General features: G+C 33.3%; 2 protein-coding genes across 2 annotated transcripts; one reads left to right on the top strand and one right to left on the bottom strand.

Moving 5' to 3' along the window:
• The first annotated feature begins 2,341 nt into the window (after window positions 1-2,341).
• Window positions 2,342-3,178, top strand: LOC133338502 (uncharacterized). The gene has a single exon (XM_061546670.1). The coding sequence runs from the start codon at window positions 2,342-2,344 to the stop codon at window positions 3,170-3,172; it is 831 nt and encodes a 276-aa protein (XP_061402654.1). The 3' UTR covers window positions 3,173-3,178.
• Window positions 3,179-7,044: 3,866 nt separating this feature from the next.
• Window positions 7,045-8,046, bottom strand: LOC133338495 (josephin-like protein). Its single transcript, XM_061546663.1, has 3 exons — window positions 7,950-8,046; window positions 7,696-7,867; window positions 7,045-7,426 (listed from the first exon to the last, which is right to left on the bottom strand). Exons 1-3 carry the CDS (start codon window positions 8,017-8,019, stop codon window positions 7,045-7,047), a joined length of 624 nt encoding a protein of 207 aa, XP_061402647.1. The 5' UTR covers window positions 8,020-8,046.
• Window positions 8,047-13,482: the final 5,436 nt, after the last annotated feature.

Below are 13,482 nucleotides of genomic sequence, written 5' to 3' on the forward strand. Positions count from 1 at the left end.
TCGAGGTATCAAACTCCCAGCTATTTAGACTAGTGTTAAAAATATATAAAATTGATTTGTCAGCTGTTATTTGTTACGTATACACATACATTTCACTGGTTTTATAATCTATCGTAATTTAGCAATTTTTCAATCTATATTTTTATAATTTTTAGCAGGAGAAGTGATTAAATTTTTGGTTCAAGGCTGGGTTGAATTTGGATTTTGGACAAATCGAGATATTGGGTGGATTTGATTTTGTATGTTTAACCGTGGAAATTAAGTTTGGTTAAGCAATTAATACTGCACATTATCAATATAAAAGCTATAGTAAAACGCGCCTTCACATTTATTTATAAACACACCAATCGACATTTTCACCAATTTGTGGTCTGTTCCCGTACTGCAAGAATCAACTATTTTTTACTACGATAACAAATGTGCTTTTTAATATCGAAAAAAATAATAAAAATTAGAAGATCCTTGCAGTACGTGAAGAGAACAATAAAATGTTTATCCTTTTTTATCATAAAGGAAAATGTTTATCCTAGTAATGCCATGTTCTAACGGTCATTTGAACAACATTTGGTCTGTTCCTGTACTGCATGAATCTACTGTTTTTTACTACGATAACGAATTTTCCTTTATGATATCGAAGAAAATAGTAAAATCGAGTAGATTCTTGCAGTACGGGAACAGACCAATTGTTTTACGAAGATGGTGAAAGCTGGAAAATGTTATTTTGTAACTAGGACAGCCGCCCAAAGGTAAGTCATTCAATAATTATAAATTAGTAATAATAACTTAAAATATTTTCAGGAAGGATAGCATTTTAAAGTAATGGCGCCTTCATCGGGAAGAGAATAGATATTATAATGGAAGAGAATAGATATTATTACATAAGGGTTCCTTTTCCGATCTGTCCTATAGATGTTTTCTTATAGAAGATTTCGGGTCTTGTAAGAGTTCATATAGAAGAGCTATAGGTCTTATTTTAAAAGACGGACGACGTTTGAATTTGCATTCCTTTGATCAACGTTGGAGCGGGTGTTCGGTTCAACAATTGCCTTACAGAAATGTATGCGGCGCGTTTGCCTTGCAACAAGAAACAATAGACTGCTTCAAAACCAGTCGATCAAAGGTTATTATCTCATCATAAGTCTTCAACATACGTTCGCAAGCAGTCATTTTGGGCTTCTTAAAGAAACTTTAGGTTAAAATTAAGTTAAATTATTGCCATTATGCATTTTACATTATATAGCTGAATTCATATTATTAAAGGAATTTTTAAAACAACATACATGATCGGATTTCTTAACTTTTGATTTTATGGAATTAATGGTGTTTTTACACGATATGTATTTTACATATGTGCTGTCACTTTTTTGCATATGGAAATCGAACTCGTCATGTGAAACATAAGGAAATCAGCTGTTTGAATGAAACACATTGTTGGAAGAAAATATTTCAATTGCAAGTCAAAGAAAAAGTTGAAAAGGGAACAATTACAAGTTATTATTTCGTTTGTAGGTGTTTAATAAAAAAAGATGTTGATTTAAGAAAAAATAAAAGTGATTTCTTTGTTTATAGGTTATGTCATATGTAAAATACATATGCCGATTTGAACACAAAAATAAATGTTTTGTGTACGCCGCTAATTTTGACACACATAAGGAATTACATATGGATGAAATAACTGACAGCACATATGTAAAATACATATCGTGTAAAAACACCATAACCGATATGTGCACTGAGCGGTTGAAAGGATTTTGTCTTTTTCAGATGATTTTCATTCAACAGAAAACTGAAAATACGTATTTGGGAAAATAAATGAATTATAAATATAAAATAAAAGTAAATAAATAAAATGGTAAAAAAAAATAAAATCTAAAATTCTAATATTTCAACATTCGTGGCAACATTTTTTATTTTTGTAAACAAGTGTGAGTGTGTATGTGTTTATGTAAACAAATACCCACTTTCATTCGAAATTATCTCAAAGCCAGTGTAAATAACCTTGATTTATTTACAGCATTTCTTAAATCCACACCTTATAAAATACGAATATAAATGCTCTGTAAATGTGTTATTATTTTCAATTAAAATCCATTCAAAAGCGTTATTACAATAGGTTAACCACATAGCTGTCTTTGCAACTCTGTGTTTATATCATTGGTAATTGATATATGATATCGATAGTTGTTATCGATTTTTTGTCAGCTCTAATTATTATTATTATTTGTTGGGCGTGGAACAAACCATAGAAATTTAGTAAATAAATTGTTTGGATTTTTGGAAAAAATACGCAAAGGACGCACAGCAGTTTCGTTAGCAGAATCGTGAAACTATTCTCTTCAAAATGGGAGCCAGCAATCGCAATACTCGTGTTGCTGTGGGCATTTCAGCCGTAGCATTTTCCCTGTTTCTCATAGCATTCGTCACACCATACTGGCTGGTTACAGATGGTCGTCTCAGTGATCCACGATTTACTAATTTGGGTCTGTGGGAAGTTTGCTTTAACAACTTCCAGGACATTCATCGTTTCTATGAAACCCGTTTCCAGGGCTGCATGTGGGTCTTTGAAGAGGAATACTATATTATACATGATTTCCTATTGCGTGGATTCTATATTGCTGTGCAGGTGTTTGCCACTTTGTGTTTTGTTATGTGTTTGATTGCCCTACCCTTGACTTTGTCATTTTTGCGTACCTCACGAGACGACGATCGTTATGTGTTTCTGTTGCTCACCATTGGATCGTGTCAAATATTGGGATCACTGTTTGGTTTCATAGCTGTGGTCGTGTTTGGTGCCAAAGGTGATTCACGCGATTGGATGCCTCATTGGCAAAATAATGATATGGGTTGGTCGTTTGCACTGGGAGTTGTTGGAGCTATCTTTTTAATGCCAGCTGGTGTTCTGTATATGATCGAGGCACGCCGTGAACGTTATAAACGTTTGAATGAGATTAGTACACGTGAGGCGGCAAGTGAATATGGTGGTGGTGATGATTACTTTTCGCAAGGGGTGCCAGCACAAATACAACAACAGCCGCAGCAACAACAACAACCTACAATTCAGGATTACTACAATCCACAGCCAAGTCGTCCAAGACGCCCACAACCCGGACATCGTACACCAACAGCTCCTCCAGCTGCTGTTGTAGGTGGTGGCATACAAACTGATATTTAAGCAGAGCAGCTTGTTTTTTTTTTTGCAGCAAAATTAAAGTACATAGAAGAAAAACATATCCGTCCAGAAATTTGTTTTCTAATTTGTAGTTAACAACAAGTCCATTTATATATTCTAAGTATTTTTTATATATACAAAACGAATCTCGAACTTTTTAACGAGCACTCGATATATTTTATTCTCCAATATTTAGTGGCCTTATACAATTGTTTATATATACATTTGGAGAAAGTATTTATGTATATGTTGTGTATGTACATTCCGAAATGTATTTGTCTATTTATATCGATATTGTTTATTTGAATCTCTTGTTAATTGTCCTTTTTGAATGCCCTGTTTTTTAAATAATTAAAGGAAATATTCGATAACATTCCAACAAAGAAAGTATTTATAAAAGTCAATATCATTCAATAAAGCACAGTTTTCAATATTGAATATTTTATCTATACAATATTATACACACAAATTTTATACAAGTTTTTATTAATAAAATAAAACTATAACGACAAAAACGAAAGACTGCATTTTCAATATTGTACTTTTGAGAAAAGGGAGGCGGAGTATAATACCAAAAAAAATTATTTGTGGAGGATAATGCAAATTTGAGAGCGTTTTTTTTCTAGAGAATTTATTTTTTATTCATGATAGGATTCATTATTGGGCTGCAATTTTTTTAAAACTTTGTAACTTTTGTTAGCAATTCTGCTAAGTTCTTAGGAGAGAGAGGTATAAAAAGTGACAAGGGGGAAGAAAAGGGAAGGTTAAAAAAATTATCTTTTTAAAAAGCTTTTTCCGATGCAGGTATATAAAAATAGTTGTATGTTATTATAAAAGGGTAGATTTTTCAAAAATATTTTTTAAAGGAATTTCAGAAACTTGAATAAAAAGCAATCTTCAGAGGCTTGGATTTAAAAAAAATGTGTATGTGCACAAAATTCTGAAAAGTGAATTAAAAAAAGGAAAATTCATATTTAAAAATATTAATTGTTTACAATGCTCACAAAAATAACATAACGAAAATATGTTTGAAAGAATGTGTAGAAACTTAGATTTTCTTAAAAAATAAATTTTTAAGAAATATTGTAATATAAATTTCAAAAAATTTTCAAAAAAAAAATAAATAAATTTAAGAAGTATGGGGATTCAAAAACGTAATGATGCTCAATTGTCTTTGTAGAAACTTAAATTTTTTAAAAAATATATTTTTATGAAAAGCTGTTATTAAAGAAAGATATTTTATTAAAAAGGCGCATGTATTTAAAAATGCATAAAAAATAAAGAAGCGAAGACTTTTGAAAATTATTTTTTTTAAAGAAGCTTGAATTTTCAGAAACTTATTTTCTTTTGTAAAAATAATCCGATTTATGAATATTAAAACAACATTTCAATAAATAACAGAAACGTGTATTTTTTATTTTTTTATTATGCGTGTTAACAAAAATAAAATAAATTTATATTCTGTGGATTTAAAAAAAAAGTATGCTTCCATATAATATAAAATCCAAATGTTGTTCTTTTTAATTAATTTTTTTAAACATTTAAGTATTGTATATTTACTTATATACAGTGGTGGTCACAGAATTAAAACATTTACTGTGTTAAACATTTTTTGATCAGCCCTCGATTCGTTTGAAGTATTTTTGAAATTTTTTTAATTCAGAACACTTCGATATACTGCACTTAAGAGATTTAGTGTGAGAATGGAAAATTATTGCATGCAATTTTTCCATAAATAACGGTTTTTATGAAAATACATCGACTTTGAAGTGGCCATATAATTAAAACATTGTGTGATTTTTTACTTTACTTCATTTTTTGAAAATATTTTTAAAAAAGCTCTTTAATTTAGTTGAATTATGTAAACTAAGCACTGAAAAAATCATTTACTGATAAAAATTTTTTAAAAAATTTGTAAAATCTATCAAAATTGCCAATAATTTGTACAGTACACCTTACATTCAGGAAAAAAATAGAAATAGAAAATAAAGGTCCGAATGCACCAGAAATTGCTAGAATTAGTAGAAAACAATAAATAATTATCGAAATAAAAACTCAAAAAATGGGAATTAACTTAAAGGAACGATTCAATTTCAATAGCCTTTACTGAAGAAGGCCGGAATATTTTTGCAGTATGTGAGAAAAAATCGATTGTTATTGGTATTTATTATACCAAATCGATTGTTCGAGTAGTACAGAATATATTTTATTAAAAAAATATACAAGTCACAACAGAAAGAACAGAGATCAACGCCTATGTTGACGAGTAAAAGCTTCTGCCACACAGCAGCATTTTTGATGCTCAACACAAGACTTTAAATATTTGTCAAATTGTAATTTTTTCTTTCTTTTGGCTAAAATAGACTAAATTGGCATTATTCTATTCAAAAAATATTATTTTGGAAAAATATTGTCATGTTCAATAGATTTTAAGGGTCAAGAGTTAACCATCAAACATGCTGCTGTGTACCAGAAACGTTTTCTCGTCAACATAGGTGTTGATCTCTGTTCGTTCTGGTGTGACTGATATATTTTTTGATAAAATATATTCTGTACTACTCGAACAATCGATTTGATATAATAAATGCCAATATCAATCGATATTTCCTCACACACTGCAAAAATATTCCGGCCTTCTTCAATAAAGGCTATCGAAATTGTGTCGTTCTTTTAGGTTAATTCCTATTTTTTCAGTTTTTATTTTAAATATTTATTTATTTTGAGAATAATTTATTGTTTTCTACTAATTCTAGCAATTTCTGGTGCATTCGGACCTTTATTTTCTATAATAAGGGTTATTTTCTGAATGTAAGTTGTACTGTACAAATTATTGGCAATTTTGATAGATTTTACAATTTTTATCAGTAAATGATTTTTTCAGTGCTTAGTTTACGTATTTTAACTAAATTAAAAAGCTTTTTTAAAAATATTTTCAAAAAATGTAGTAAAGTAAACAATTACACAATGTTTTAATTATATGGCTACTTCAAAGTCGACGTATTTTCATAAAAACCGTTATTTATGGAAAATTGCTTGCAATAATTTTCCATTTTCACACTAAATCTCTTAAGTGCAGTATATCGAAGTGTTCTGAATTAAAAAAAATTTCAAAAATACTTCAAACGAATCGAGGGCTGATCAAAAAATGTTTACCACAGTAAATGTTTTAATTCTGTGACCACCACTGTATATATATATATCCTTTTTTGAAAATTAATATTTGCAAAAAAATATTTATGTTTGAATTTTTCAAAAATAAACTTGGAAATTTTTTCAAAATATATCCATGCTTGGTTTTCTAAAATTATTTTATGGACACCAAATATTTATCTTCGCATATTTCCCATAAAAAGCTTTAATATTCTAAATCCAAATAAGAAATATTTCAAAAATTATTTTTTTTAAACAACAGTTTATACGTTTATTTTAATATAATCGTCTTTCATCCTTTTTTTAAATAAATAAAAATATATATACTAATATATAATTAAGAGATTATAATAAAGCATTTTACACATGACATAAAATAATAAAAAAATATATGTCTTTCATCCTTTTTATAAATAAATAAAAATATATATACTAATATATAATTAAGTGATTATAATAAAGCATTTTACACATGACATAAAATAATAAAAAAATATATGTATTTTAACAAATTGTGTACGTAGGTATTTTTGTTTATATTCAAATGGTTTTGGTTATTCCATAGAAAAAAACTAACCAGACTAGTCTTTATTTCGCTTTGCTTTTGTCTTTTTTTTAATTTATTCGTCTTCTTGTTTATAAAATAAATAAACATTTTGTAAATTCTTTACAACCTTCGTATAATGCACAAGTCCATATACCTATGTTTCGTCGCCATTTAGAACTCACGAAACATGACCATTCATTACTGAAGAATTTGTATTATTATGTTTGGCCATTTTTGTTGGGGTTTCATTTGTTGGTGATTCTTTTAACCATTTTTTCTGTTGGTCATTTGCATCATTGGCACTCGATTCGACAATAACAAATAATTCCCGATCATTTGATTGCAGTTGTTGTTTCAGAAATGCAAATAATTGCTCGTCGTTACCTATGCATTCGGGTGCTTGCAGTTTGGAGTCTAAATTGTAAAATTTGCCATCGATTTGACGTACCGCAATCCAATGTCTTCGACGCAATGGCAGTGTTATAAAGCCGAATTTATAATCTGAAGGAACATTGAGAATGAAGCCCACAATTGCGTTAAGGTCAATGCACGAAGGATCTCTGAAAAAAATAAGTTAGTATTTTTTAAGTCACTAAGGGATATTTTTGTTGTATCCTTTCCTGCATTCTTATTTTAAATATTAAACCTAAACACGGCAAATTTTGTGGGTATTTAATATGGAAAATGCAAATCATTGTAAAGTACAACAAATGCCATCCAATCATAATATGAACATCAAATGCCTTCCCCGCCACCTACACTTTCTCTTTTGTTTTGTTTGTATCTTTTTAAACAAAACAAACCCCTTCCCAAAAATATATCGACTTACTTTCGCTTATCAAACCAACAGGCCTCACAATTATTCGTCTGCAGGGCGGTCATTATAACATTGACATCATAGTTTCCTAATCCCAGCATCGAACGATGTGGATTTAGAAATACATTTGGATTTAAATTTGTACATATTTGATCTAATTGTTCTTTGGTAAATGCTTGACGAGCTACAGAGAATAAAAAAACATTCACACACAATTAGAAAACATTCGCATATATGTGTGTTAAAATCGATATGTCGGAGCTTACATTGAAATAAATTATTTAAAGTATGTAAAGCACATAATTGTCGCGTTTGTCTTTCGTGATATACGGGCATATTTCTTTAAATTTTATTCGAGAAATGTTTGTCGTCTGTCTGCCAGTTTTGATGATGATGTTGTTTTGTAGAAAAAATAATAATAATAATAAGCAATCGATAAATAACTTTATATCGATTACATGCATATTTAGCTCGATTACATGGAACGTAGTATTACTATTAGAAGTATTACAAAGGGTTATCCCATGAAACAATAAATCGTTAAGCGGCACACTAGTACTTTTGAATAACACTCTTGCCCATAATTTGTTTTTTTTTCTCGGTTTATTCGTTCCTTCTATCCAAATTTTGTTTGTTTGATAGTTTGGCCACTCGTATTTGTCATTAATAAGCAACCCCAACCACCGAAAATCTCCCTTCGAAATATTTTTTTCAAGAAAAATTATTTAATGTAGTATTCTAACAGTATTCGAACGGAGCCTCATCGATATCTAGACACCTCAATGCAGTTACCATGTTGTGAGGAGGCTATGTCATGGTCGACCTCGGGTCCTTCATTTAACCAATGCGTATGAATTCTCTAAAAATTCAAACCCCCCCTAAAACTAAAATATACCCTTCGGCTCTTGCAGGTTTCTCCATCGACACTACCGACGCAAACGAAGCAGAACTGTGTGTAACTGACGAAGGCGGGGATCTCTTAGCAGCAGGTTGTTATTCGTCCGAGGACCTCATTCTCTTCACAGCTGAGGGCTGTGATCGAGATTCGGCAGAGATATGCTCAGCCGCATGCATTCAAATAAATTCTGGAGAATTTCCGAATGAATTTGAGGTACCTCTTGATCAAAAGGAACTCTTTATCCATGATGGAGTCGCTGTTCCGTCCGATGGATCGGACAGACATTTTTACGAGCACCTAGAAACTGCATATGATCGCTGCCCATGACATTAAAATTCTGAAAGGAGATTTTAATGAAAAAATCGGAAGGAAAAATATTTTTGGGGCCATCGTCGGAAATTCAGCCTCCATGAAGAAACATTCGAAAACGTCATGAGGTTGATTGACTTCGCGGCAGTAAAAAACATGGGAGTTGACAACGCCAGATTTAAGCATCTGACCATGGCACAATGAATAGGTAGTCCATTTAGCGCAGCTGATGTCTGGATTAACTGTCAAAGTGGGTAATTTCTACTTGAATTCGATGTGCAGTGTTGCTAACCATTTGAAATATTATATGGAAAATTTTGGCAGATAATCGAGTCAAAAACAAAGGTTTTTGTTCTTCTCGACATACACAAGGCCACCTGCATTTCTCCTGATCAAGCAACGAGAAATCAAATTGATAATGTTGTGATAGACAGAAAGCGTACAGTGTTTTAGACGTTCGATCGATACGAGGTTCGCACCCGTCTTAATGTAGCGACAAAGGTGCGATGTAATGTAACACGGAAACTCGACGTCGAGAAGCTCCAAACACAACAGGTAGCAGAGGTCTACTCGGCTCAACTTACCCACCTGCTCTACGAAAGCACTTCTTGTCCCGATAATAGTATAGAAGCAATGAAATGCCCACTCCCTACAAATTGAAGCAAAAGCAACACTTGGGTACCAAAAATCACCGCCAAGAAACACATAGTAATGCTACTGCCGAACACTTGGGTATCAAAAATCACCGCCAAGAAACACATAGTAATGCTACTGCCGAACTATTCAAGACCGTTGGTCAGATGCTGGTCAGGAGCATGTACCGGCTCATTTGTACATTTTGGCTAGAGAAATGCACGCCCAATGATTGGAACCTCAGCAACCTGTGTCCCGTGCACAAAAAGGAGACAAGACGATATGTGCCAGCTATAGCCAATGTTCATTGACATTATTGGACCGTACCAATGCGGCTCCAGGACTGGCAAATCCACCATTGACCACATTTTCACTCTGTGCCAGATCCTGGAAAAACCACATCGACACATTCCACTTATTCGTCAACTATTAAGGCGCATTCGACAGCCCTATCCGTTCAGAGATGTATAAAGCCATGCCTGCGTTTGGCATTCCTGCAAAATTAATCCGGCTATGCAGGTTAACTTTAACTGGTACAATGTCAGAGTCAAATTTGAATTTGGACGCCGTTCTCCTTTCTTTTATAATAAAAACCTGCGTGAAGTTAGCGATATCGCTAACTTTCGATAACAAAATTTTTATCGAAATTACAGGGTGACACAGAACATCACAATTTCACGTTTAATACTATTTTTATCAACAGTGCTTTCCAACAGAGATAGCGCAGAATATTATAAATTAATAATTTTTTAAAATTATTAATAAAAATGTTAACATAATTCATTAGTAATGAAAAAAAATAAACAATACGAACATTTTGAAACATATTTTATTATAATCTAAAACTAAATATTACTAAATCACAAAAATTTTAATCCAGTGAATCAGGAGAGAAGTCCGTCTCTGGAAGCCTCCCTATACAAACCTCGAACATAGTGATGGTACCAAATGAAAGAGGGAGTCTCTACGAGTATTTTGATATCCACCATATGTTCAGATTCAGTTTTTTGTAGAACAAAGTTGCTTAATTTCTGATTTCCAACTGGTGGTCAGGACACCAAACTGGCTCTGGAAGCCCCCCTATGCAAACCTCGAACAAAGTGATGGTACCAAATGAAAGAGGGAGTCTCTACGAGTATTTTGGTATGCACCATTTGTCCGAATTCAGTTTTTTGTAGAACAAAGTTGTTGAATTTCTGATTTCCAACTGGTGGTCAGGACACAAAAATGGCTCTGGAAGCCTCCCTATACAAACCTCGAACAAAGTGATGGTACCAAATGAAAGAGGGAGTCTCTGCGAGTATTTTGGTATCCACCATTTGTTCAAATTCAGTTTTTTGTAGAACAAAGTTCCTGAATTTCTGATTTCCAACTGGTGGTCAGGACACAAAAATGGCTCTGGAAGCCTCCCTATACAAACCTCGAACGTAGTGATGGTACCAAATGAAAGAGGGAGTCTCTACGAGTATTTTGGTATGCACCATTTGTTCAAATTCAGTTTTTTGTAGAACAAAGTTGTTGAATTTCTGATTTCCAACTGGTGGTCAGGACACAAAAATGGCTCTGGAAGCCTCCCTATACAAACCTCGAACAAAGTGATGGTACCAAATGAAAGAGGGAGTCTCTACGAGTATTTTGGTATCCACCATTTGTTCAAATTCAGTTTTTTGTAGAACAAAGTTGTTGAATTTCTGATTTCCAACTGGTGGTCAGGACACAAAAATGACTCTGGAAGCCTCCCTATACAAACCTCGAACATCGTGATGGTACCAAATGAAAGAGGGAGTCTCTACGAGTATTTTGGTATCCACCATATGTTCAGATTCAGTTTTTTGTAGAACAAAGTTGTTGAATTTCTGATTTCCAACTGGTGGTCAGGACACAAAAATGGCTCTGGAAGCCTCCCTATACAAACCTCGAACAAAGTGATGGTACCAAATGAAAGAGGGAGTCTCTACGAGTATTTTGGTATCCACCATTTGTTCAAATTCAGTTTTTTGTAGAACAAAGTTCCTGAATTTCTGATTTCCAACTGGTGGTCAGGACACAAAAATGGCTCTGGAAGCCTCCCTATACAAACCTCGAACATAATGATGGTACCAAATGAAAGAGGGAGTCTCTACGAGTATTTTGGTATGCACCATTTGTTCAAACTCAGTTTTTTGTAGAACAAAGTTGTTGAATTTCTGATTTCCAACTGGTGGTCAGGACACAAAAATGGCTCTGGAAGCCTCCCTATACAAACCTCGAACAAAGTGATGGTACCAAATGAAAGAGGGAGTCTCTACGAGTATTTTGGTATCCACCATTTGTTCAAATTCAGTTTTTTGTAGAACAAATTTGTTGAATTTCTGATTTCCAACTGGTGGTCAGGACACAAAAATGGCTCTGGAAGCCTCCCTATACAAACCTCGAACATAGTGATGGTACCAAATGAAAGAGGGAGTCTCTACGAGTATTTTGGTATGCACCATTTGTTCAAATTCAGTTTTTTGTAGAACAAAGTTGTTGAATTTCTGATTTCCAACTGGTGGTCAGGACACAAAATGGCTCTGGAAGCCTCCCTATACAAACCTCGAACAAAGTGATGGTACCAAATGAAAGAGGGAGTCTCTACGAGTATTTTGGTATGCACCATTTGTTCAAATTCAGTTTTTTGTAGAACAAAGTTATTGAATTTCTGATTTCCAACTGGTGGTCAGGACACAAAAATGACTCTGGAAGCCTCCCTATACAAACCTCGAACATCGTGATGGTACCAAATGAAAGAGGGAGTCTCTACGAGTATTTTGGTATCCACCATATGTTCAGATTCAGTTTTTTGTAGAACAAAGTTGTTGAATTTCTGATTTCCAACTGGTGGTCAGGACACAAAAATGGCTCTGGAAGCCTCCCTATACAAACCTCGAACATAGTGATGGTACCAAATGAAAGAGGGAGTCTCTACGAGTATTTTGGTATCCACCATTTGTTCAAATTCAGTTTTTTGTAGAACAAAGTTGTTGAATTTCTGATTTCCAACTGGTGGTCAGGACACAAAAATGGCTCTGGAAGCCTCCCTATACAAACCTCGAACATAGTGATGGTACCAAATGAAAGAGGGAGTCTCTACGAGTATTTTGGTATGCACCATTTGTTCAAATTCAGTTTTTTGTAGAACAAAGTTGTTGAATTTCTGATTTCCAACTGGTGGTCAGGACACAAAAATGGCTCTGGAAGCCTCCCTATACAAACCTCGAACAAAGTGATGGTACCAAATGAAAGAGGGAGTCTCTACGAGTATTTTGGTATCCACCATTTGTTCAAATTCAGTTTTTTGTAGAACAAAGTTGTTGAATTTCTGATTTCCAACTGGTGGTCAGGACACAAAAATGACTCTGGAAGCCTCCCTATACAAACCTCGAACATCGTGATGGTACCAAATGAAAGAGGGAGTCTCTACGAGTATTTTGGTATCCACCATATGTTCAGATTCAGTTTTTTGTAGAACAAAGTTGTTGAATTTCTGATTTCCAACTGGTGGTCAGGACACAAAAATGGCTCTGGAAGCCTCCCTATACAAACCTCGAACAAAGTGATGGTACCAAATGAAAGAGGGAGTCTCTACGAGTATTTTGGTATGCACCATTTGTTCAAATTCAGTTTTTTGTAGAACAAAGTTATTGAATTTCTGATTTCCAACTGGTGGTCAGGACACAAAAATGGCTCTGGAAGCCTCCCTATACAAACCTCGAACATAGTGATGGTACCAAATGAAAGAGGGAGTCTCTACGAGTATTTTGGTATCCACCATTTGTTCAAATTCAGTTTTTTGTAGAACAAAGTTGTTGAATTTCTGATTTCCAACTGGTGGTCAGGACACAAAAATGGCTCTGGAAGCCTCCCTATACAAACCTCGAACAAAGTGATGGTACCAAATGAAAGAGGGAGTCTCTACGAGTATTTTGGTATCCACCATT

Source organism: Musca vetustissima, unplaced genomic scaffold (genome assembly GCF_032173495.1).
Source record: "Musca vetustissima isolate MV318-11 ecotype Yass unplaced genomic scaffold, APGP_CSIRO_Mvet_v1 utg40789, whole genome shotgun sequence".
NCBI classification, from domain to species: domain Eukaryota; kingdom Metazoa; phylum Arthropoda; class Insecta; order Diptera; family Muscidae; genus Musca; species Musca vetustissima.